Source organism: Mustela nivalis (genome assembly GCF_964662115.1).
Source record: "Mustela nivalis genome assembly, chromosome: 11".
Lineage (NCBI taxonomy): Eukaryota > Metazoa > Chordata > Mammalia > Carnivora > Mustelidae > Mustela > Mustela nivalis.
The window spans coordinates 86,568,538-86,594,188 of record NC_139030.1 but is presented as its reverse complement, the minus strand read 5'-3'; the positions used below and the strand labels follow the sequence as shown (position 1 = coordinate 86,594,188).

General features: G+C 55.9%; 1 protein-coding gene across 22 annotated transcripts in view; it reads right to left on the bottom strand.

Annotated features, from left to right (window-relative positions):
• Window positions 1-25,651, bottom strand: part of TNS1 (tensin 1) — a 221,448-nt gene that overhangs the window by 99,495 nt on the left and 96,302 nt on the right. For all 22 annotated transcript variants that reach the window (XM_082690433.1, XM_082690451.1, XM_082690444.1 and 19 more), the window contains one exon: window positions 9,997-10,038. In XM_082690433.1, coding sequence (XP_082546559.1) covers window positions 9,997-10,038 — 42 coding nt within the window. The remainder of the gene's footprint in view (window positions 1-9,996; window positions 10,039-25,651) is intronic.

Sequence of the window (25,651 nt, the reverse complement as noted above, 5' to 3'; positions counted from 1 at the left end):
TCCTCACTCTCTGGCACACGATGTATTTTGCTTCCTGATCTCACTTAGGGTCTTCCTTCCCTGCTAGCACGTAAGTGCCCACAGCCTCCAGAGCCTAGGACTCAGCCTCGCACACTATAGGCCCTCAGCAAATACCAGCTGAGTGAGCCGACCAGGAGAGCCCCTCACTCTCTTCCCCAACCCCCTGACCTCGCTCACCGCTGACCACACAGCACCCCCGGCCCTTCTGGAGCAAAGGTCTCTAAGTTCCATCTTTGCTTGGATCTGGGCCAGGACACAGCCCATCCTTGCATACCACTCCTCAGAACACCGGCTCTGGGAAGAGCCATCTCCTCCCTCCCTGTTTCACAGATGCGGAAACTGAGGTACAGAGAGGCACGACGCCCCACCTCTCACAGTGGGGTCTGTGGCCAGACTGGGGTTGGCACCCAGATAAAGGAGAGCCCCCTGCTGAGCTCACCTTCTGCAGAAGGATATGGCCCATGGAACCCAGACAGAGACAGCACCCCCACATCTAGACCAGGACACCTAAGCCCAGGACAAAGTCTTTGGCTTTTTTTTTTTTTAAGATTTTATGTACTTATTTGTGAGACAGCAAGAGGGAGAAAGCCAAGGAGAAGGCAGAGGGAGAGGGAGAAGCAGACTCCCCGCAGAGCAGGGAGCCAGAGATGAGGCTCGATCCCAGGACCCTGAGACCATGACCTGAGCTGAAGGCAGACTCTTACTCAACTGAGCCACCCAGGCATCCTGACAAAACCTCATTCTTCAGGACCCCAGGCCTTCCAAAGCTGAGGGCAGCCAACGCACAGCCCCACCAGGGGTCTTCCAGAATACTCTTGGCCCCCAGGCAGGACAACTCCAAGCAGGAGGCAGGGTTTGGACCTGGTGTCCCTTGATGGCCACACCTTGTGCTTCCCAGTTCGCTCTGCTCTAGGGTCTCAAAACCAGGGACTGGGGTGAGGAGCTTCGGGCAGGAAAGTTCAGGAGGCGTTCACTCTCAGTTTGCTGGACGTGCATCCACACAACGCTGACAGCCAGGCCCCCTCAAGTGTCCCACCCTGCGTGCCTCCCCTGCCTGGCCTCTTCCTGCCCAGCTTTGGGGGTGGGGGGGTACCTTTTCATAACAGCAATGTGCTAACAATCACAGTTCCCAAAGTGCTAATGATCTGGGTACAATACCAAGTTCTTTACTTCCACAATCATAGGTCCTCGGAACCGCCCAGGAGAGGTAAGCATGACCCCACTTTGCAGTTGAGATGAAAGGCCCAAGAGGTTCAGTAACTTGCCCAACATTGCATAGCTGGTCTTTGACCTGGCCTCGCTCCATACTGGGTTCGTTCTCCTCTCCCTGACGAAGACCCTCACTCACTAAAAGTTCCTCTCGTTCAACAGCCCTCCCATTGGGAGCAAGCTCTCTGTGACTTGGAGTGGAACCTTCTCGGGTCCTCGGGAGGAAGAGACTCCTTCAGTCCACTGCCATAGGAAGAGGAGGAAGTGGACGGCAGTAGGAGACACTGAGATCAGACATCAGCGAGAACTTCCTGAATGTGAGGGGTTGTGAACCACAGGGCGGATAAGGGAAACTGCACATCCTTTGCTTAAGTTTTTTTTTTTTTTTTTTTTTTCCAAAAAAAGACATGCACGCCCCCTCCATGCATGCATACCCACCCCTAACCGTGTGGGCTCAAGGGGCTGGGTGGCTGGGAAGATGCCCAGAGGTTCGTGCATATGATACGTTGGTGGCCTTCAGGGAGGGTGGGCTGGGAAAAAATGTATCTGTGGGCTGCTGCTGTGGAGGACGGAAAAGGCAAGGGCCATGGCGGGGGGAGGGGTAGATGCCCAAGCCCAGGCTAGGGGGAGGGGTCTGGCGCAGAATGCGGACTCAGCCTCCGGAGGAACATTCTGTCCAGAAATTCCTCACACCCTCCTCCCTTCCACCCCTCCCGTCCTCCCCAATCTTGCCCCCTGGGAGGCCTGGAATCCAGGCAGTTTTTCAGGCCAAAAAAGACCCCATGACATCACATCTCCTGCCAAGGCAACCCACTGTGAGCTCACAGGCGGCGCTGCCCGTCAGGACGGGAAGGGAGCCAGTGGGAGCCAGCAGGTAGGGCTGCGGGGGACTGGAGCGTCCTCAGCCTGGGGACCCACAGCAGGTTATCCGAGGCTCACTTGCTCTACAAATAGAACCCTAAGCAGATGAAGGGAGGGGCTGGAAGCAAAAGGGAAGAGCAGGGATGCACATTTACTGGGCACTTAGAGGGGGCATGGCAAGGCTGGCACCTGACAGACCCCCCCAGTCCGCCCAGCGGGAGCGGGACCACAAGGATAAAACATCCCAACATCCCGCAGCAGCTGGGGCCTCTCAGGGAGCTCTTTGAACCCCTTTGTGCAGATGCAGAAACCAAGTGTCCAGGTCTGCACCTCCAAGCCTGTGTCTGCCCCCTGCTTACCACCCACCCCCTGCCCTGTATTAATTACCACCATCCTGGGAAAGGGGGGAGCTCCTGGGGGTGGGCCTCGACACTGAGGGCGGGGGGCTGGAGAGAGGGTGCGGAACTGGTAGGGCTAGGCCCTGCCAGGCTGGGAAGGAGGCCGATGGCCTGGTTCCCCATGAAGTCCCTTCAGGGGCTCCATCCTCTCCTGGGCAGGCCTAGGCCACCAGAGAAAAAGAACAGGCAGGGTGTGATGGAATGAAATGTGATGCCTGATTTTCCCTGCCCCCCACCCAGGGAGGGGCCTGGGCAAGCCCACTCCTGTCCTCAGGCCGGCCCCAGCTCACCCGGAGGGACCCGGCCCAGGGTTCCTGGCAGAGAGAGGGCAACAGCAGGGGCAGCATGCGCTCACTCGGCCAGGTCACGGGGGAGTACTCCTCCACCCCTCCTTCCCCGCATCGGATGCTGTTTTCCCCTCAGCCAGGGCCCTGAAGGGTCCAGGAGTCCCCAGGCCCTTCCTCTGTGCCCCTCTGGCCACCATTGGCCACGCTCTCTCTCTACTCCAGCTGAGCACCCGTGCCCAGCACTCCTCCCACAGCCCCTCCCCACCGAGCCACACCCCACAGCTGGCAGCAGACTCTCAGATCCTGCTCTGGGTCGCTTCCCCACTCAAGGACCCATCCTGGCCCTACTGCTTGGCTCATCAAGTTCAAGTTCCCCTGCCTGGCTTGCGGACTCCTCCCTTATCTGGCCCTTCCCCACACATGCCATGTTTGCTGTTTCCATTCCTGCACTCATCCCAGCCAGGGCCACCAACCAAAATGACACAGAACTCCCTGGTCCGCACTAGCCCCCCAGCAAGGGCAGACGGGCCAAAAATATTTACCCTGGATTTGCCCCGGCTCCCAACAGGCTCAGTAACTCATACCAGGGCCCTGCCCCCTCTCTGTTTCAGCTCTCCCTCCTCCTCCCCTCCTCTCTTCCATTTGCTCAAACCTTAAACTAGACCTGGAACAAGAGACAGACTTCCTCAACTACCACAGCACAGACTGATTGCTTCCTTCCCAGGCCCCCAAGGCCACCTTTGGTCAGAAGCCCCCATACAGGCACTAATTGTTTTCCATCTCACACTCCTCTCTTTCTCCCCCACTGAACAAGGCTCTCAAAGGCTTCTCTTCACCTAACTTGGGTCTCTCCTAATGGAGATCCCCGGATGGTGGTCAGCACATTCATGGATGCCTTGACCTCCAGGAACCATGTCCTTTCACAGCCCGGTCTACGGGCGGGACTTCTACCAGTCCCCCCAAAGAGAAGGAACTCGCCAGGAACACTCGCTTTATACCGAGTATGTGTCGGTGAGTATGGGTTCCAGCAACAGACAGCGACTCCCCGCCCCACGACAGGAGAAAGCTCTTCTTTACATCTAAGTCTCCTCCTCTTTGTAAGAACCTCCACTTACCAGGTTCTACTCCAGGGAGCAACAGCAAATCTCCCCTTGCCCACTTTCTCACTCCCATTCTGCATCTGCTCCCTATTTCCCCTCTCCAAACCGCATAGCCCTGTTGCACAAATGCAGATCTTCAGCTTCCCTCGCCACTCTGAGAATCTTCTTTGGAACGTAATGCCCAGTTTTCTCTCTCCTTTGAAAACCAAGACTCTATCGGGCTCATCTCTCCTAACATTGCTCCGTTTTCTAGAATCCTCCCAAGATGGCCTCTCGTGACATTTGTGGCGAGAAGATGAAATATCATCAGAGCCTAGAGTTCAAACCAAGAAGATGAAATATCATCAGAGTCTAGAGTTCAATGACTGCTAGTCATTCTCCTTAATGGAGGGCAAGATGGCATCGTTGAGGCTGAGGGCTCTGCCCACTTGTCCAGAACATCACATCCTCCTCCTCGTCCGTGAGGCACCGTGGTGCCTTCTTCCCTCACATCTGGCACTTGAGAACCTTGGGAAAGTCATCTCAAAATCTGAGGACCACCACCTTACGCCCAGGAGGATGGCTGCTCGCAAGAAAACAGCATTATTCACAACACCTAAAACCCAGAAGTAGCTCAAATGTCCACTCACAGATGAACAGGTAAGTAAATTGTGGCACAGACAGACAACGGAATATTATTCAGCCTTGGAAAGGAAGGACATTCTGATACACATCACAACACAGGAAGGCTTGAGGACATCAGTGCTAAGTGAAATAAGCCCTTCACAAAAGGACACATATGAGTTCACTCACTTGAGGTACTTAAGTGGCCAAATTCATAGAGATACAAAGAGAATGGTGGTAAGCAGGGATTCGGGAAGGGGAGGGAAGAGTTCTTGCTAAATGGGTAGACTTGTCTCTCTCCGCCTGCCTCTCTGCCTACTTGTGATCTCTGTCTGTCGAATAAATAAATAAAATCTTAAAAAAAAAAAGATATTAAATGGGTAGACTTTTGTTGAGCAAGATGACAAGAGTTCTGGAGATGGATGGGTGACATTTGCACAAGGGCAGGAACGAACTTAATACCATGACTATACACTTGAAAACAGTTAAGGTAATTAATTCTATGTTCTAGTATTTACCACAATAAAAAAAAATCTAAAGTCAAAAGAATTTTTCAGAGCCTCCTTTTCACCTGAAACAGAGCAGGACTAGAGCAAATGGTGTGTAAAGTCCTCTCATTCCTATGGCTCTACGCCAACCCCAACCCCACCCACCTCCTAGAAGCCGCACTGTGGCAGAAAGGAACTTTGCAGCCCCAGCATTGACACAGCAGTAGGCACAAGGCAGCTGCTCAGAAAATGTTTGTGGGCAGGACAGACGGACAGAAAGATGAAGAGACAGACGTTCCTCTAAATCCCAGGCCCTGAGCTAGCTAGGTGCACTTGTGGTTGGCGCTGTTACAAAATCCCAATCCGTGAAACTGATATGACATTGTGTGTCAACTCTACTTTAAACAAATGGAGGGAGAGAGGGAAGGAGAAAGGAAAGGAAAGGAAAAGAAATCCCAGAAAAGTCCACCTGGCTGTCATCAGTATTTATATCAGCAGCAAGCATCCAGGAGGTTCTGGGGAGAAAGCAGAACCAGGAATCTAAAAGCCTCTTCCTGACCCAGCACCCCATTACCCAACCCCCCAACTCCCGTGGGACTATGAACAGGTCACCTCGTCTTTCTGAGCCCCACATTGTTCCTCGGCCTACCCAGGTAGCTCTGACAACATGCCCTGACTTCCACAGAATCCACCGTGGGGTCCCCGTGGCCTGATGTCCCGGGAAGGGCTTTGAGAACCACAGGTGTCGTGCAAGTGAATGACGTCTGCCATGATTGATGGTCAAGCAGGCGGACGGCAGTGCTGGGCCACTGAGTCAAAATCCCACACCTCCTTCAAATAGCTCTGTGGCCCCCTCAGTTCCTCATCTGTAACACTGGGATAATCCCACAGCATCTCTCTTGTTGTGTTGTCATGAAGAATAAATGAGTTTATTTTTGCAAAGCTTTCAGAACAATGTCTGGCAGAAAGTTCCATATAGGGTGACCATCTCACCATTGCTCTGATGGCTATTATGGGAGAATCTGGCCTGGCATTCCCACTGTCCCATTCATCTCTTCCCTCCTGTCCCAACAGACTCCCCACCCCACGTTCAATTCATTCTGAGCACCTGCTAAGGGGCTGCTCTGGGTGAGGAGAGGCATTGCTCTCCCATCTGTCCCCAGCGCACGTCTCCTGGGTGCCAGGCTCTGTGTGCAGGAGGGCCCACCATCCGGCCAACCTTGGCGGCCACTCCACTTGGCTATCACCCTCGGGAAATTCCTTTTGACTCTTTATTTTTCAGAAGTGGAGAAAAGCTGCTTCAGCAATTTCCAAGGATCAGGAGTGTCCGTGCCAAACAAGCCCTCTCACCTCTCCATCCTGCCCCCACCAGGGGACCCCACAGGAGGGAGGTGACCCTAGGACCCTCTACCCAAGGCCTTGGGCAACATCTGTTGAGTAAGATGAAAACACGGGTTGAAGATTAAGCCACTTTGCCCCGGCTGGCCTGGCACAGGCTGGAGAATGTATCCAGCAGACCCACAGCAGGCAGAAATCCTGTGCCCAGGACAAGGGCTCCTGATCTGAGTGGGGGTAAGATCAAAGCGAGACAGGTGAGATGGCCAGAGGGAGATCTGTGCCCTCTCTGAGACCTGGAGAAACCACAGCAGACACACACGCTGCGAGGCACGAGGGAAGGGGGCAGGGAGACCACAGACCAGCTCTGCCAGGGCTGCAGGGGAGGCAGCAAATGGAAAAGGAAGGAAAAATACAACCCGCCCTTTCCTCCCTCTTGTGAACCTGCTCAAAGCACTTGCCTAGCCTGCCTTGAGGAAACAGGTGCTGAGTGCTCTCTGGGGGAAGCCGAACTTTCTCCCGGTTTCCCCTGGGCCACTTTCCCACTCCCTGGGATGACAGCAGAGCGTCCTTCTGGAGCCCAGCACCCTTCCCCAGGAACAGAGAGACCCCTGCCCACGGGCAAGCCAGGGAACAGCAGCCCTACTTGCTGAGCCCCTACCCGCACAGGGCATCCAGCTGAAGCCTTTCTTCCAGCCACTCGGTGAATGCGCGCTGAGTCGGCGAACACCTACTACGTGGCGGGTGGTGGGGATACAGCAGTGAACTTGATAGATATGAATCCCTTGTCCACACAGGCTGCTGTGCTGGGAGGAGGGGAGCCCTAGAAGTGAGATGCACCATGTCCCCAGTGGTGAGACCGTGAAGGGACTAGGAAAGCAGGCACGGGAGACGGAGTTGCTGGGGAGAAGGGACATCTCCCACATGTGTGAACACCTGAGGGAGGGAAAGAGCCTCAAGGGGGACTCGGGGGTAGAGCCTCCCAGCCAGGAGGCACACGAGGGACAACAGTCCGGGAGCAGGATCGTGCCTGCTGTGTTCAAGAGCAAGAAAACCAGGGCGTCTGGGTGGCTCAGTGGGTTAAGCCGCTGCCTTCGGCTCAGGTCATGATCTCAGAGTCCTGGGATCGAGTCCCGCATCGGGCTCTCTGCTCAGCAGAGAGCCTGCTTCCCTCTCTCTCTCTGCCTGCCTCTCCATCTACTTGTGATTTCTCTCTGTCAAATAAATAATAATAAAATAAAATCTTTAAAAAAAAAAAAAAAGAGCAAGAAAACCAGGTATCTAATGCAGAGTGAGGGAAGGAGAGAGTTTCTAGAAGGAGATGTCAGAGAGGAAAGCCATGCTGCAGGGTTGTACATGCCAATGCAAGATGCTGGACTTTTACCCCAAATCAGGTGGGCAGCTCTGGAGGGCCCTGAATACAGATTAAATACACTCACGGGGCTCCTGGGTGGCTCAGTAGGGTAAGCGTCTGCCTTCGGCTCAGATCATGATCCCGGAGTCCTGGGATTGAGCCCCGCATTAGGCTCCCTGCTCGGCGGGGGGCCTTTTTCTCCCTCTCCAGAGCCGCCGCCTCCCTACTTGTTGTGTGCTTTCATGTGCACACTCTCTCAAATAAATAAAATCCTTTAAAAAAAAAATTCACTCATTTGCTCCTTTTATTCTCCCTAAAAACCCTACAGGGCAGCGGCTATTACCAACTCCCAATCTGTAGAGGGGAAACTGAGGTCCAGAGAGGTTAAGCATTGTGTCCAAGGTCACAGAGCGGAGACTGAGAAGCCAGGATCCAAAGGGAAGGAGTCTAACCCCCTCACACTCTTGACCATGCCGGGGCGGGGGGCGGGGTGGGGGGAGCCTCAGGGAGCACAATCTGGTACGTCAACCACTCCATCACCACGTGGCCGACCCAGCCTCCTGGAATGTTAGAGCCCCCCTCCTCACAGGTGGGACAGGACACAGGGATGGGAAGAACCTTCTGGTATCTAACTGCAATCCTTCTGGCCCGAATGCCAACCTCTTCCCTTTTGTTCCAACCCCTGACCCTTCCTCACATAAACAAGCTCTGAGTGGCCAGAAATCTGGCTTCTGCCTGCAGATCCCTAAGCCCCAGACCCCCCAGCTACCCTGAACCAGCCAAGGACATTCTGTTCTCAGGGGCGAGGTGGCAGTTGAGTGGAAATGATGAGACTTATACTCCCTGCTTCCTCCATCCCCTCCCCATCCACCCGCTACGGTGACCCTCTACAACCCCAGAGCGACTTCTTGCTAGTGGTTGCAAACCAGGCCTTGCACTGGCCTCCCCCTACCCCCCTACCCCCTGCTGTTGTCAGATGACCTGTGACCAGGCTCTGTGCGAAGAACACTCCACATCTGGAGAGGCATGGCTGGGCAGAGCTGAGGCCCAGAAGGGTCTGAGCCCCATGAGACCGGGGAGGCAGGGCCTCCGAGAGGAAGAGAAATAGCTTGGCGGGGCCCGGCCAGGGCTGCAGAGAACAGGCACCCGGCCATGGGCCCAAGGCGGCCAGGGCTGCAGAGGACACGGACCCGGCCATGGGCCCGAAGCGTCTGAGCGTCCGAGACCCGAGCGTAGAGTCCCCCTACAAACCTTACTTCACCCCATCCATGACCCTCCATGGAGGGGACACTTCCAGCACCAAGAAGGCCTTGGGAGCATCGGGAGCAAGCACTCCCCTTGACAGGAAGGGAAGCTGGGGTCCAGAAAGAGGATGGGCTCGACCACTGTCACTGAGTAAGTGGGTGTCCGAGGGAAAGGAGGGACCAGGGGTCCTGACAGTGTCCAGGCTGAGTGGACGCACAGACGCCTGAAAGTGCCAGGACACCCTGGCCCCCTCCCCAACGGCCACCCACACTGGTGTCACCAGAGGGTCCTCTGTATCAATAAACAGGATTGTGTCCATAGGGGCCCTCTGTCCTGTGTGCCCCCCCACACACACGCAAACACACATACATGCAGAGCCCTCCGCTCCAGCCTTCAGGGCCCTGCCCACCTCCAGCACCAGCCTGGGGAGGAGGGGCGCTGGGGACGCCTGAGAGCAACGGGAGGAGAAGCTCCCAGTGTTCCAGATCAGCCCAGCTGGGATCCGTCTGGAACGAGCCCCTCTCCCCACAGCCCACAACTCATAGGAGACCCATCCCTGCCCACACTCTTCTGGAAGACTGACAGGGGAGGCTGGGCTGGGAGACACGGAGACAGAACAGAAAAGCAGAGTCAGCCAAGGAGCTTGGAGGCGGATTGGGCCACCTGAATGCGAGCCACTGCCCAGGCGGGGGAGCTCTGTGGGTCAGGTCATCCACAACCCTCCCTCCGGCTGAAGGGGACCTGACCCGAGACCCGGCAGGTAGAAGAAGGTGCCGTCCCCTGGTCCCAGAAGCCCCAGAACAACAGGCACCTGGCCTGGCCCAGAGGCATGCGAGATGCCCTTTTATGGGTTTTTCCAAGGACTTTGGTCTCAAATGGAACTAAGAGGGCCTGCATCTCGTCAGAAGGGACCTCATGACTCATTTCCTCCCAGTCCAGCTTCGGTCTGGGGAAGTGTCCCCCTCCTCCTCCTTACCTAATGGCCCAGAACCCTCTGGGGCCAGCAGCATGCTTAGGCCTAAAGGCAGCTGTAACAGAGGAGCTGAAGAAAGAGGGGAGAGAGCCCAGCAGGGTAGGGAAGGGACTGTCACTCACCACCAGTTCACGGCTGGATGGAGGGATGCAGGGGGCAGCCACCTGTGGGAGGAACAGAGAAAGGGCAAGGTTAGTATCTTTCATCCACACAGAAAACCAGGGCCTCCTGAGGCCATTCCACGGCCCCACCTCCATGCCAGACACCCCTTCCCTCAGCTTAACACACTGACCATCTCCGGCTTGAGAGGTCACTAGAAGATGCTGCAGCCACGTGGTAGATCCCTCAGGCAATCACACTGGGGAGAGAGGGAGTGGCAGAAGGCAAAAATGAAATGTACATCATGATTTTTTTTTTCAAGATTTTATTTATTTATTTCAGCAAGAGCGAGCGTGCGTGTGCACGTTCAGGGTGGGGAGGGGCAGGAGAGGGAGAGAATCTCAAGCAGACTCCACGCTAAGTGCAGAGCCCCATGTGGGACTCGATCTCCCAACCCCGAGATCATGACCTGTGCTGAAACCAAGAGGCGGAAGCTTAAAATGACAGAGCCTTCCAAACGCCCCGTATATCATACAATTTTTAAATTCTGTAGAAAAATAGGCAGAACACTGGAGGTCAGTGCACCAGGATTTTTAGTAGCAGTGGGTTCGGGTCATAAGAAGAAGGTTTTTTTTTTTTCTTTGCTCTATGTTCTAAATGTTCTACAATATACTAAGGTTTGTTTTATATTTTTTAAAATATTATATTTTATATTGTTTTATATTTATTAATATTATTAATTATTAATTATTATTAATTATTAATATTTATTTATATTATTATGTTTTATATTTTTTAAAAACTCCTTTAAGAAAGGAGGTTCTCCCCAATGCCAAGGCATCTCACCCAAAGCTGCAGACAGAGTCTGGGGTCCCCACAGCTTGAGGGAAGCAGGTTGGTGAAAGGCCCTGCCAGTTCTTCTGAAGAAAGCCTTGAGGGGTGAGAGCACCCTTTATGGGCGAGATTTTATTCTTAACACCATCCTCATCTTCCTCTCAGATGGAGGGTGGGGACCGGCACGTGGGCCTCCAGACAGACGGAGGGGAGAGGGAGGGCTGCATTACCCCCTCCCCTGAGATAACACCTCCATCCTGGCCAGGCAGCCAAACCACTACCCTGACAATTAGCAGGGCCCTTTATCAGAGACTCAGTGTGTTCTTTTTTTCTAGCTGGGACACGTTTTTCTTGGAGCTCATACCTTAATCTTGGCTCCAATTCCCAGCCCAAGGGGCCCACAGAGGGGACTGGGGGGAGGCTCTCCCTCAGGCATAAGTGGGTCTGGGCACAAGCCCCTGATTGCCAAAGACAGGGCTGCTGCCTCTTCAAACAGTAGGCAACCCCAGCTCCGGCCACCAGCTCAGCGGAGCGGCGATGGTGACAGCCTCCAGGCTCGGCTAGAGCTGGCTCCCCCACAAGAAGCCACCCTCAGCCGGGCCCCCCTCTGCCTGACCCAGCTCTGTCCTCCATCCAGCCCGAGGGATCCCCAGGATTGACACACCAGCCCAGAAGGGGCAAGGCTCATGTGACAGTGTGCCCTGAGTTCTAGAAGAGGCGGAGAAGCTGGGAGTTCAGCATCCCTGGGTTCTCGACCCAGTCCAGCTACAGACTTCCTGCCCAACTCATTCTCCAGCAAAGAAGCCTGAGCTGAGTCTCCATGTCTATCGCCCTGTGCTCACCGTTACCCCGAGACTGAGAGACTCACATGTGGGGCCAAAGGAAAGGAACAATTGCTACGCTCATTAGATACGGACTGTAGGAGCGACAGGCATTATTATCAATGCTTGGCCCATATTAACTCATTTGATCTTTTCAAACATCCAATAAGGTAGGTACTAGTCCATCTTTGGCTAAGGATACACAAGAGGTTACACAACTCGCCCAAGGTCACAGAGCTGATAAGCGGTGAAGATTTAGTCTGAGTCCTAAAATGAAATATGAAGGGAAACTCTTCCCCTGTGTTCAAGAGAAAGAGGAAACAGGGGGCCAAATGCTCTCCCAAGTTCAGGGTTCTTGATACACACAAGCATGGAGCCATCAGTGAGTGTTTTAGAAGTTTCTGGGGGAGACAGAGTCCAGGGCGGGGTGGAGGATCCCAGGAGAACAGACTGGGAAGGAAGGAAAGGTCCCAGAGGTGGCTGGGGCTGGCGGGCCAGACAAGGTCTCAGCCATGGGGGACACAACTGCCCCCCCGGCACCTGTGGGGCAGGAGTTCTGCATCCAACCATGGCCTCTTCCCGTGCCCTACTGCCCCTAACCCCATTCACAGGTTGTAGGTTTCAACCTCATGGGGCCAGGTTCCCAGTGTCTCCTCTCCCACCACTCTGTCATGTAGGGGTCCCTCGGGCACTGGGTGGGAGCCAGTGCAGAGCACTCTGCTCTGCTCCTTCCTCCGGAGCTGGAGCTGGAGCTGGCGCTGGCGCTGGGGCTCGGGTGAGGCTGGGAACCTGCAGGAGGGACGCTACGGGCTCCGGCCTCAGCCTCCAGACCTGAGCAAGTCCTGTCCATAGCCATTGTCTCCCACGCCGTTACATGAGGGGTTTCTAGTCTCCCTTCTGGGTCTGGGGACTTAGGGAGTCAGGGGAGGTTATAGATCCATTTAAAGTGGGGATGGAACGGACAGTGTCCTCTGAAACAGGGGGAGGGCCTCTCTCCCAGAACCACCTTAAGGCAGTGGTGGAAAGAAGGAGGGTCCAGGTGTCCCGACCCCAGGTCCCTTTCCTGTTTCCCCTGAGGCAGCACCACCCCTAAGGACTGAGCTCTGCAGCAAAGCGGGGGACCCCCAGCTGGAGGGCCTGACGTCCGGGTGCCCCTCGTGGTCTTCTGCCCCCCAGCCTCTCCTCCACCCGCCACCCACAGCTGTGCATTCCAGGCCAGCCGGCCAGCCAGCCCACTAACTTTGCTGTGTGTTTCAGTGTTTCTTGTCTCTCTCTTTTTTTTTTTTTTGTAAGCAGAGAAATGTTTCCTTAAAAGGCTCTCTCCTTCCCTCCGGCACCCTGGCCCCTGGCCACCCTCTCAGGAGCCTGGAATGTGCCAGGGAGAGCCAGGGCCCCCTGCCACTCTGTGGCCTGTGCCCTCCGGCCCCACACCCCTGGTGTCAGCGGTGACCACGCCCTCTGCCCTGTGGGGACCTGAGCTAGGAATCCTCTCTCTGCAGAGGGGGCAGACTCTGGGACATCCACAGGAGCTCGGGGTCCCAGCCATGTCATAGTCTCGCTTCCCAGCCACTGGCAGGGATTCCTGGGCTTGGGCCCAGGAGGTCAGCCTTAGGTAAGCCTCCTCCCCCAGTACAGCTCCAAAAACCCGGCTACACACTGGAGGCTGAGCAGGCCTGATGCTCAGTCTGTCCACTCAGAAAAACGTACCAATTAAACTAGCAACAGCCACAGTTACGTACATCACACTTACTATAGGCCCGTCTGCATGAACTCCCTCATTCTGTTCCTACAACAACCTTCAACATCCCATTTTACGGACCAGGAGCCTGAGACGTGGACAAGTCAAGAAGCTAGCCGATAGGGAAGACGGGCTGTGAACCCAGCAGGGAGGCTCCAGGCAGAGATGCGCTCCTGCGCTCTGGGGCATGTGGTGCTTCCGTACACACTAATGTCCGGACAGCTGTGTCCAACAACAGCAACAGCCCCTGGAACGTGGCTTTCTGTCTGCTCCTAGCCTAAGCTCTCAAAATGTTTGGGGTAGAGACTCCTTCTCCCCATTTCACAGATGAAGAAAGTAAGGCATAGAAAAGGTAACAATTCATCCAAGGCCACCGCAGAGGCGCAGTCTGGCTCCGATCCTGCAAGGTAGAGAGCTGGGGGCACTGCTGGGCGTGACTTGCCAGGCCCAGACCACAGCTAATGCCTGGCATTCTTCAGTCCCCTACCCACTAATACCTTCTGAATTTCGAAGGTCCCTGGATGCGATTCCAACAACAGGACACACCCACCCATGGAGACACCCCCGGGGTCAAACGCACCAGACAGCAGCCCTCCAGGCCAGGGCTCCCTGTGTGATCTGGGCTCTGAACCTCCTCTCCACCAGTACTCTGTGTCCATCCCCCTTGCCCAGGACCTAAAGCCACACATCAGAGTGACTCTTCTCAGTCCTTCAAGCACACCTAGCTGTGGGCCTCCTCGGGACCTCTGCATATGCTGTTGCCTCCACCTGGAACACTCTCAGCCCAGCCATCTGCATTAGCTGTGTCCTTCCCAGACTTCTGGCTTTGGGTTCAATGCCGCCACTGCCAAGAGGTCCTCCCTGATTCCCTTAAGTCACACGCATGCACACACCCACACACAGACACTGTTTCTCCAGCCCTCTTATCTCTATCTTCACAGCCCTAATTGCAATTTGCAATTAAACAGGTGTCAATTTCCTTGTCTGTAACCTGGTTCCCCTGTGAGAGAACAAGTGTCTTGAGGGCAGAGAATACATCTCATTCATCGCACTGGACCCAACACATACTGGCTGCACACAAAGCACTTGCAGAAGGATGTAGGACACTCAGGCCCCAGGAAGGAAGACACCTGCAGCCACCAGTGGCCAAAGTCACCACCATCACTGAGCACATCCTATGCGTCAAGTGCTGGGGCCAGTCCTGCCACATGCTTGTCCCTCTCCGCCCTTCCAATCCTGCAGAGTCAGCAACATTGTTCCCATTCTACAGATGAGAAAAATAGAGAGGCTCGACGAGATTGTGCCACTCGTCCCAGGTCAGTCAGCTGGGAAAGGGCTCACTGCAGGTGAAATCTTGGTCTGGGAGCTCCAGGCACTGTTCTTGGCAGAGCAAGAGAAAACCCAGGCATGTACCTGTCATGGCCCTCCCGTCACCTCACTAGCACGCAAGCGGCAGGACCTGGTCCCCAACTAGGTGACACTCCATCCCTGGGGCCTCAAGCTGTTGGCCCTGGTTACATAAAACCCTGGGCTCCTAAACTTGCCCAGCCCTCCTGAGAAGCTCCCCACATCCGCCTGGTCCTGGGGCCAGACAGGACCACCTTGCCCCAGCCAAAACTGAGAACCACTCAAGCCTCTAACTCTAGCTTCATAAGATCAGAGCAGAAGGTTTTTTGGTTTTTGTTTTGTTTTGTTTTGTTTTGTTTTGTTTCCCCTATCTCTAGCTAGTCCTCTCTAATCTTATTGTAGTAAGATGCACACAACATAAAATTTACCATTTTACCTATTTCTAAGAGAACGTTTCAACAGCAGGTAAGTGCATATTCACGCTGCTGTACAAGCATCACTCCTCCCCACTTCCAGAACCTCGTCACCTTCCCAAACAAGAAATCCCACATCCTTTAAATAAGAGCCCCATCCCCCTTCCCTTCCAGCCCCTGGGGATCTCTCAGCTCCTGTGTTTCTGAATTTATGTGTTCTAGGCGCCTCACATAAGAGGAATCACACAGCACTTTGAATCTGGCTGATCTCACTTCATGTCCTGGGCTGAGTTCCATCCCCCCAAATTCACACGTTGCAGTCCTAATTCCCAGGACCTCGGAACGTGACTGCATGGAGCGAAAGAGGTGATGAAGCTACAACAAGGCCATCAGCGGGACCTAATCCAGCCCGACCCGGTGTCCTTATTGGAAGAGATTAGGACCCACAGAGAGTCACCAGGGGAACGTGCAAAAGGCAAGGGCCATGAGTGGACGCAAGGATGGGCCTCAGAGAGAATCAAAAGTGCCCACACCTGGACCTCAGAGCTCCCGCCTCCAGAACTGGCTGAGGAGGAGTTTGCTATGCGAGCCATCTAATGTCCAACATGTTGTTAAAGCAGCCCCAGCAATTGTCACACCCGGCATCCCGTCCTCATGATTCATTCAGGTCACTGCAGGCATCAGAGGTGCCTTCCTTTTCAGGGCTGCATACTAGTCCACTGGGCAAGCACCGCACACTGTATTTACACACCTGTCCTCGACGGACATGCAGGCTGTTCCCGCGGACACCGCCTCCACGCCCTTGCTCCCACAACTCCAGGCCCCCATCTCAGTCGACACACAAAGGTACACAGGAAGGAAGGAGCAGAGCACCTATGTGCGTCACTGACCTGGGTGCTTTACGTACATTTTATATAGTCTTCATGACAGGTCTTTGTGGTACGTGGGTTCAGAGAAGTCAAGTAACAGCCCAAAGTCAAACAGCTCAGAGTAGGAGGAATGGCAGATGCAGAAGAAGGCAGAAAAAGATGCTCACTGTGTACCAGGCACTCTGTGTTATCCCTTCTACTGCCTGGGACCTTCTGGAGGAGAGACGAGTACCCTCATCTCACAGGATCTCAAGAGATCTTCTCAGCAATCCTGTGAGATCCAAGATGGCATGGCCACTAATTGACACAGACCAGGGTCTGCCTGATTCCAATGCCACCTGGCCCCACGCGCCACACTCTCTCCACAGCCAGATGGGGGCACCCGGGGCTGTGAGAGCAGAAGGCACTCAGGGGTCCCAGGTGGGGTCCACAGAGGAGGGGACACTTACGCCAGGCCTTCAGGACATATTGCTTCTGTCTACTGGGCATCTCACCTAGGACCATTCCAAGAGCCCCGAGGGTGGTAAGGCCTGGTCCAGAGCCCAGGGCTCACCGGGCATGTGGATGGGATTTTAAAAGGTAAAGATGAGGAAAGGGCATTTTGGGTGGAAATGGTCACATGAACAAGGCAGGGAGGAAAAAGCCACTACAAGTCCCCTTTGGTGGGACATGGGATGGGGGAAGGGGAAGAGGAAGGACACACTGAAGAGGACAAAGGGAAGGAGGACTGGCTGCAAACTCTCTTTCCGGGCTGGACCACAGGCAACTCGGAGGGCCCAGCCGAGAAGTTAAGACTTTCAGACGCTGGTACTGGGGAGCCACCAAAGGTGCCTGAGGAGGATAGGGAGCAGAGAGAAGTAAAGAGTAAAGCTTAAGGCAGACAGAAGATATGTAATGATACTAATAATAATGGGGGGGGGAGAAGGGGAGCCCAAAGCCCACAGATAAGGGGCCACTGGGCACCCTAAAACCCAGAGGTCATCATCTCCACCCTATCAAAACACACATTTGGACAGACCCCGACCTCCAGCCTTGCCCTCTCTTCCCCCAGCCACAGCACGGGAGGACAGCACTGCCCCGACTTCTTCCCTCCCTGCCCTACCAGGGGGAGCAAGTGGACCCGCCCCACAGGGCTTCTGCTTACCCTCTGGGCCCCACCTGGGAAACCCGTGACCAGCATGTTGCCACCTCTGAGCCCTCGTCACTGAGGCGACACCACAGAGGTCAAGAAGAACAGAGACCACAATCCCCAGAGGATCTAGACTCCATGCCACATCACTGAGGAAAGAACCAGAAGACCCCATAGCCCGTGGACAGCCCGGCACCTCAGGCTTCATGGGACAAGTCTGCCGAGCTCCAGAAGGAAGACCATAGCTGGGCCCCATGAGCCGGGCCAGGCAGGCAGGCAGGCCCATCAAGTGGACAGAAGATGGCTTAGAAGCCCGGTGGGATACCAGTGTGCCCTGAGTGTCCACAGCAGGCAGCTACAGAATGCCTCAGCCGGGGTCGGGGTAGCAAGGACAAGACCAGGGCTGAGAAAGGCAGAGCCCCAACCTGGTTCAGGGCCTCAAGACACCGGCCTCCCTTTCCAAGGCCCAGGCCCTGGGCCAGGGGCTACTAAGGAGAAGATGGCTACCACCCTGGTTCCATTTCCTCCCAGGCCTATGCCCCCCCTCGAGGCCGCCTGTCCTCACCAGAGCGTGCTCCCAGCCTGCCCGGCTCCTTCCTTCCCTTATATAGAGTTCTGCTCACGATCAGGAAAGGAAGCGCATCCAGTTCCTGGAGGCAAGAAGGGGCCTGTTCCTAGGGACACCTCGAGCTGAGGGGGGCAGGGCATGTTCCAGCCGAGAGTCCCCTCCAGAGGCAGGGACCAGGCCTTTTCCCAAACCCAGCACAGACTCCAACTCCAACAAGAAACAGAGGAGAGTCCCAGTGAGGCAACTCTGAGCAATGCCCCCGGGACTCCTGCCCACACTGTCTGCATAAACCCTCCTGGGCCACAGGCCTCTTGAACTGATGGCCCGGTCAACCTGTTCTCCACGCTCCGGCAGTAGCCCCTTCTCCCTGGTCCTCCCTCTTGTCTCAGGACCTTCTCCTCAGGCCCCACGCACCAGCCACCCAGCCCACTGCCAGCCTCTAGGTCTGGTAACACGTTCAAGAAAGGGACCTCCAGAGAGAGACGTTTCTCTGCAGCCAAACTCCAGCCATACTCGCACGCAGCAGCCGAACCTGCACTGCCCAACCCTCCGCAAGGCGGGGAGCCGGAAGGGCTCCTCCTGTGCCCGGCCAAGAGGAGCACCCCCAGGAAAGGGGGCATGCAGTGGACCTAGTGGGACACAGGCTCTGGTCCCCCGCAGAGCCCTCTCGAAGGATGGCATGAGTTGGCCCAGGCTGGAGGCCCAGCTGGTGGCAGGGCATTTTCTCTGGTAAGGGGAAGCTGTGCCTCCCCTTAAACCCAAGCCGAGACACCAGACACTCACAGGAGTGACTGCGGGAGGCCTGACTGTAGTGACTCCAGGAGGCCTGAGCTTGCAACCAGGCCAGTCTTCTTCTGATGAAACCCCCACGATCAGGAGAAACAGAGAAATTGAGTTCAGGGAAACCTCTAGTGTTTGCCAGGCCCTGGGAGCACAAGAGAGGAAGCCAGCGGTCCCAGAGGGGCTGGGCAATGGCCCACAGGTGAGGTGGGTCACGTGGGGCCGCAGGAAAGCACCAGCAGGGGTAAGAAGGCACAGCTGGGCCCTGGGCTTAACACTGGTCAGCATCCTGGGCCACAGCCCTACTGCCCCCCAACAACCAAATGCCTCCACCTCACTCCCCCACCACTGGCCACCCAAGGTTCTGAAGCCAGAAACCTGACCGCCTGCCCTAACTCCTCCTTCCCCTCCCTCCCAGGTGGGAGGACCGTTCTTCTGCCCCAATACCTCTTCGGCTGCCCAGGCCCGCCACACTGAGATGACTACAAGAACCTACAAGAACCTCCTAACTCAGGTCTCTGCCTCAGGTCCTACCCCTCTAACCTATCCTCCACTCAGCAGCCAGGGAACTATTTCTAAAATGCACATCTAGTCCTGTCACTCCCCTGCCGAAAGTCCTTCCCAGCTCCATGGGATGGAGTCCAAATGCCCTAATATGGTCCTTGCGGCCCTGCGGGACCTGGCCGGGTCTCCCTGCTTCAGGCCCCATTCCCCACCTCTCGGCCTCAAAGCCCTTGCTCCAGCCAGGGACACCTCCTTTCAGGTCCAATTCCGTTCCACGTACTGCACTCTGAGCCTATTTCCCAGATGAGGCTCAGAGAGGTCACACACTTGGCCCAAGGTCGCAAGCCTCAGCCGTGCTCAGCCCCATGCCACCCGGACCTTTCCGAGGCCCAGCAAGGCTTTCCCGCAGGGCATGGCTTCGGAGGCGGGTGGGGCAGGAGAACAGAGAGGAGACCTGCCAGCGAGGCCCGAGGCCCGCAGGGCAAAATGGAAGAAGAGGGTCAAAGGGGGCGCTTTGTGCAAGGCGTGGAAGGCTGAACTGACACCCATGGCCAGCGGCTTAGGACGAGCCCAATGCCTGCAGGGCCAGTAAGAGAGGGCGCAGGCGAGGCACGGGGTTGGAGGCCAAACATCCAGGCCAAAATAGTCAGCGGCTGCCGAAGTGAGAGCAGCGCTGAGCCAGGGCCGGGTGCAGAAAAGAGAGGCTAGTGGGGGATGGAAGAAGCTGGAGAAGCCGGACCCACCAAGGGGCCAGCCTGGAGGCCTCGGAGCAAGCAGCGTCCGTGCTATACAAGTGGAAGTGTCCACGCGCAGTTAGAAATGGAGATTTCAGAACTGCCTTCTCCTGAGACCCAAAGCCCGGGAAAAACCCCAGCCCTTCTTCCCCGCCTGGAGAGGGGCCATTTGTTCCGAAGCAGGGGGGTGGTGTGACAGGGCCTGCAGCACAGAAAACACAGCTTCTAGGAAGTTCCTCGAAGAATCTGGTCAAGGAAAGGGCTGTGGTCTGTGGTCAACGTTTCGGTGGAACTGGGGGGTTGGGGGGGGCAGTGGGGGACAGGCATGGGAAGCAAGACCCTGCATTCACCCAACAGCACTAAATTAGTCCCCTCCCTCGGTGCCAGGTTCCCAGCAAGGGAAACAGAGATGAATAAGAATGGCCTGGCCCCGGAGGGGAACTTGGGGCCCACATGTAAACCGGGAATTATAAAAGAACCCAGTAACTGCTATAATGAAGGTATGAAGAGGGCTATTATCTCACTGGGATTCAAATCCATCTGTTTTTCCAGAAATTACGCCCAGAGGGAGACTGCCCACCCAACCCCCCTCTCTCCCCACTGAGGGTTTCTGTCCCTAGAGGAGAACTTGAAGGGACAAAGTCTTTGACCCTAAACTGTGCCAGAAGAGTAAGGCAGGAAGGACGCATGGGAAAAAGAGCTAAGAGCAAGGGGGAAGCCCAAGGAGTCAAGAGGTCTCAGAACTGCAGCAAGGCGCACCAGCAGTCTTGCAACGTGGCAAAGGAGGCTGAGGGAGGGCTGGGGTGGGGAGCCGCTGGGACTCAGCCAGGCCACCAAATGGAGAATTCTGAGGCTGGGGGCCACCCTCAAACCCACGCCAACACAAGAGGGTCCCTCTGCCTTCTTAAACCAGACCAGAGTCAGCTCGCGGGCCAGGTCCAGGGCCTGCCGGCCTCTCTCTCTCCCTTCCACCTCTGCAAAGGGCAGGGCTCTCCACCCTGTTTCCTAATCTTAAAGGTGCTACAGGTTGCCGAGGGCACCACCCACTGGATAACAGCTTTTGAGTGGGAAAAATGATACCCCAAATGGGCATTTCAATTGCAAGATGCATGCTAATTTCAGCAATACTCAAATGTAAAAAAAAAAAAAAGAGAGTCCTTCAGGCTCCCCAAACTGCCCTATGCTGCTGACAATCAGGAAGTCTCTCCCAGCATCTACCTACTTCCTTTTTTAAAATTTGAAGAACGCCCAAAGAAAGAACAAAGTGAAAGGGAAACCCAAGTCCATGCTACCAGGAGAAAATTCTGTATATTCTCAAAGGCCATCTGTGGACCCCTGGACCCCTGCAGGTCATTCTGTCCCATCGCCTGAGAGCAGACAGCTTTGACTCTAAGCCAAAACCAGGAGCTGGGAGCAGTTCTGTTCTGAAAAATCACACCTAACACCTTCTCTCTGTGGATCCCTCCTTCCAAATTCCTCAACACATCGAGAGGCTGTGAATTTCCAACCAAAGGGCAAGAGCTGGGACCCAAGCAGCAATGGGCTGGGAGCCAGGTTCACGTTGCCACAGACCGCCACTTTCCACTACTCCCCGAGGCAGTCTCCTCGTCTGGAAAATGGAGAGAAGGAGACCTATGTTGTAGGGTGCAACTAAATAACGTTGACTGAATTGACACAACTAAAAACTCCCAGAACCCAGCCCATGCTTAGCACATGGGAATCCCCTCCATTTGGCGGCCACCAACATGGTGCCCCCCATGTCTTCATGTCCAGGGTCATAAGCTGCACGGCATGGGCCACGCGCGGGGGTCCCGTTCTAAAGGCTGCATGTATCTCAGCTCATCAAATCATCATATCTGGGGCACCTGGGTGGCTCAGTCATTTGGGTATCCAACTCTTGGTTTGGGCTCAGGTCATGATCTCGGGGTCCTGGGATCAAGCCCTGTGTTGGGCTCTGCACTCAAAGTCTGCTGGAGACTCTCTCCCTCTGCTTCTCCCCCTGCTCGTGTTCGCTCTTTCTCTCTCAAATAAAAATCCTTAAAAAGGAAAATGTTAAAAGAAAAAAGTCATCACTTCAGCCCTGGGAGGTAGGCTCTGTTCTTAAGCCCACTTGACGGAAGAAGAATGGAGGAACTATAACAGGTGAGAAGAGGTAGTTGATTGACAAGGTCCCATCCACTGAGACATCAGACCTTGGGACCCTATAATACAATGGAAAAGATTCCCATAAATATTAAAAAAAAAAAAAAAAAATCCTCCTCTTTTCCCTGAGCCCTTGACTCTGGCCTCAGCTTCAGTGATCTGAAAAGGCACTCACACAGGAAAGTCCTGGGCCCCAGACGGCAGCGCCAGGAGGAGTTAGCAGGTCGGTTGTGCACAATTAACCCAGAGCAGGGACTGGTGTTCTGGAACCCCATCTGGTCTGATGGGTCACACCAGGAGCCCCGGAAGCCAGAGTCCCAAGGGCAGGGTGGCCCAGCCCCATATTGCTCCTTTAAATCCATCTGCGATGAGGCACAGGAAGCCCCCCTCTCGCGCGCAATTAGCCGGCAGCAGAGACTTGAAGTGAAGCCAGCACTGAAGGCCAGCGGAGGCCTGGCTGTCACCGGCATTGTTCGGCTAGATCTGACGCATATCCACCTCCCCGCAATGTTTCCTTGTTCTCCGGGGAAACCTCGGAGATGCACGCCTCTGAAACCAGGTCTGCAGGGAAGGGGTTGCTGAAGGGAGGGGCAGCGGAAGACCCAACTCTAGCTGGCTCAGAAAGCATAGGCAGATTTTAAACAGATGGGGGAAAGGGCTCACATGCGCCACAGACCCGGGGACCCAGAGACACTGCTGAGGTGCAGACGCACAGTTCACACACCCCAAGGCACACACACAGCGCAGACACAGCCCACAGAACCCCTGCCAGCTCCAGATGCAAAGTCACTCCCCAGGGTTGCCAGCCCCACCCTGAGCAGAGCCTGCACTGACTGCTGCCCAGAAGCCTCGCCCCCACACCCAGGGGAGGGGGGACGCGGGGGACACGGTCCCGGAGCACAGCTGATCTCAGGAAGCTAGGGCAGGGAATGATCTGTGGATGCAGACTGGAGGAGGGGAGAGCGGGAAGCAGCAGAGGGGGGGCGAGTGTGAATGCTCACCCAGATCTCAAGGTGTACCCAGGAGCCAGCCTATCCACCTAGCAGGGCCAGCAGCAAATTCCCCTTGCTCTCTGCCCCCTCCTCGCAACCCGCCCACCCTCCTGGAAAAGCAGGTGAGGGCCAAGGCTCACTGATGGAAGCTGGGGAAGAGATGTCAGAAAGAGGAGGGCTAGTGTACCAGCTGTGAGGCAGAGCTGATAGGAGAACAACTATCCTGGAAAACGTGGAATACAGGCTTGGGAGCAGAAGTTTTAGGGGTGGAGGTGGGGAGGAGTCGCAAAACAGAGTTTAGGGCTTGATGTACCACTGAATTCGCAGACTCCCTTGAACGTACTGGGTATTACAGACCGAGTCCTCTCAACGGCACGTACAATAGTCAAATCTCCCTTCTCCATGTGGGTCAAGAAGCTCAGGGAGAGGAAGTTAAGTTGCCCAAGGTCACACAGCAAGGAGCAATGGAGCCAGGACTCAAACCCGGGATAGCCAGACCACAAAATCTATACCCCTTCGGGCACACCAAGTCACCCCCGTGCTTCGCCGACAAGATGGGGCAGCTGTGCGGCCTGGAGGGTGTGGCGGGATGGTAGGGAGGAAGGGCTAAGGCAGAGGGGCGCAGAGAGGCGAAGGGGGTATGGGGGTGGGCATGCCGGCCTGGACCCCCAGCATCTAAGGCACTCAGGCTGTCGTGACTCAGTGGCTGGGCCTCCGGGGAGCATTTCCGGAGCCCCAGACAGCTGGGCAGCCTCGGAGCCACCTGCCCAGCACAGACACTGGACCATTACTCACAAGTGCTGGTTACTCACTCTTCTCGGCACCCTGCCCCCTAGCACATCACTCACTCCCACTCTGCCCCCTGAGAGTGGCCAAGAGGAGCCAGCAGATGGGGCTGATTCCCACCCTCGCTCTGCTAGCCTCGATCCTGCCAGCGCAGCCCCACCTGAGTCACTGGGACGGAGCCCCACAGACTCTGGCCCACTCACCCCGGACAGCTGTTACCCTCCACTCTGTTCCAGGAAACAGAGCTGCCCAGAGGACTGCTCACTGGGCAAAGAACCTTCCAATCCCAGGGTTGGAAGGGACCTTCCCAGCATCTTAGCTGGCGTCCCAGCAGATGCCTGAAGACCTTCCAGGACCCCCACATCCATGCTAGATGGCTCCTCCATCAGCCCCAAGAACAAGAGCCTCTCTGTTCAGAAAGATCCGCAGCCTTGCAGAATTTCAGCACCGGTTAGAGAAATGGAGGGCCCTCCTAAGGCCAACCTCTCATCTTACAAATGAAGAAACCGAATCCCAGAGAGGGGACATGATTTGCCCAAGGTCGCACAGTGCCAAAGAGGGACTGGAAGCTGGCCGTCTGGCTCCCCTGCCACCAGTCCCTCCACTCACGGCAAGTCCTTTCAGCCCACAGGGAGTCCGTTGGGCCGGCCCTTGCAGCCTACCCCAGCAGCCCACCCTCACGCCCTCCTGTTGCAAAACAGCTGCACATAGGGGAGCTGAATTTGGCCTGGGGAGAGCTGAAGCCCAGATGAGAGAAGGAAAGAGCTGCCGTAAATCTGTGCTTCGTGGGGAGCAATCACTTTCTAACAGTGACGGAGCATCAGGAACATCTACCCGGCAGACGAGAGATAGACCACAGGCCTTCAGGAGGCCATGGAGCTAGAAGGCCAGGCCCTCTGGCAGGACAAGATGGGAGGAATTCCTGGGGTCCCAGCTGGGGACTTGGGAGAGTCCTGGCCTCCTCTCTGCTCACCTCTCCTCCCCCTGCCCCTTGCCCCGGCTCACCCCTGCTCTCCCAGGGCTCCAGCCTGGAATCCAGGCTGGCCGCGGCCTCAGCTCCCACGCCCAGCTCAGCCCAGCTGGCCACATCAGACACAACCCCATGTGTGGGGTTGGAGGCAGCTCACGGGGGACGAGGAGCCTTCGAAGCCTCTCAAGGAGTCTCGTCTCTCCTAGACTTTCCCACCCACTTGGGGCACTCATCCCTGAGAGGCCCCTGCCTGCCTCCCTCCTTCTGCACCACAAACAACAATAGTAGTAAGAGTAACCAAGGGTCACAGAGAATGGCCCTGTGTGCTGACCATGGCTCTATTTATTTCCCACTTTAGACAGATGAGTAAACTAAAATACCGACAGGTTGGGGTCAAGACCAAAACCCAGATGGCGTGGCCACGGCCTCTGATCTTGACACCCCCTGCCCCCGCCCCAGCCTCTGGCCCCATCGTGCCCCGTAAGAGGACCTCGCTCCAAGTTCAAGCTCCCAAAACCCCTGCCTCCTCATCCACGTACCGCCACAGACCTCCTGCAGCCACGTCAGCCTCAGTGACCCTTCAGCAGTCCTCAGGCTCTGGACAGGCAGCCCCCGGGCAGACACTGTACCAGGCCACATACGGTCAGGCCAGGCACCCTTGGCCTCCGAGCAGGCAGGCTCCTCCACCCTGACTTGGGGACACTCCTGTCCTGTTTGTTCATTCATTCGTTCAACAAAGAGTGAGGGCCCGCCGTGCGCCAGGCAGATGGCGGAAGACGCCCCCAAAAGGAGCGTCCCGATTCCTTACAGACACGAGCGGCCCGCGGTCTGCCCTCACTCCTGCCCGCGGCGATCCATCCATGCCAGTCTTGTGTGGGAAGCCTTGCCAGCAACGGCTCTCTTTTGGCCTGAAAGATCTCCCAGGAAGGAGATCCCAGGGCCTCCTCAGCCACCTGATCCAGGAGAGGAGGGCAGCCCGTGGGAAGGACCCGGGAGAGATGCAGCCAAGTGGGAGAGGCTTTCCCAACTTGGGGCTGAGAAATTCACACAG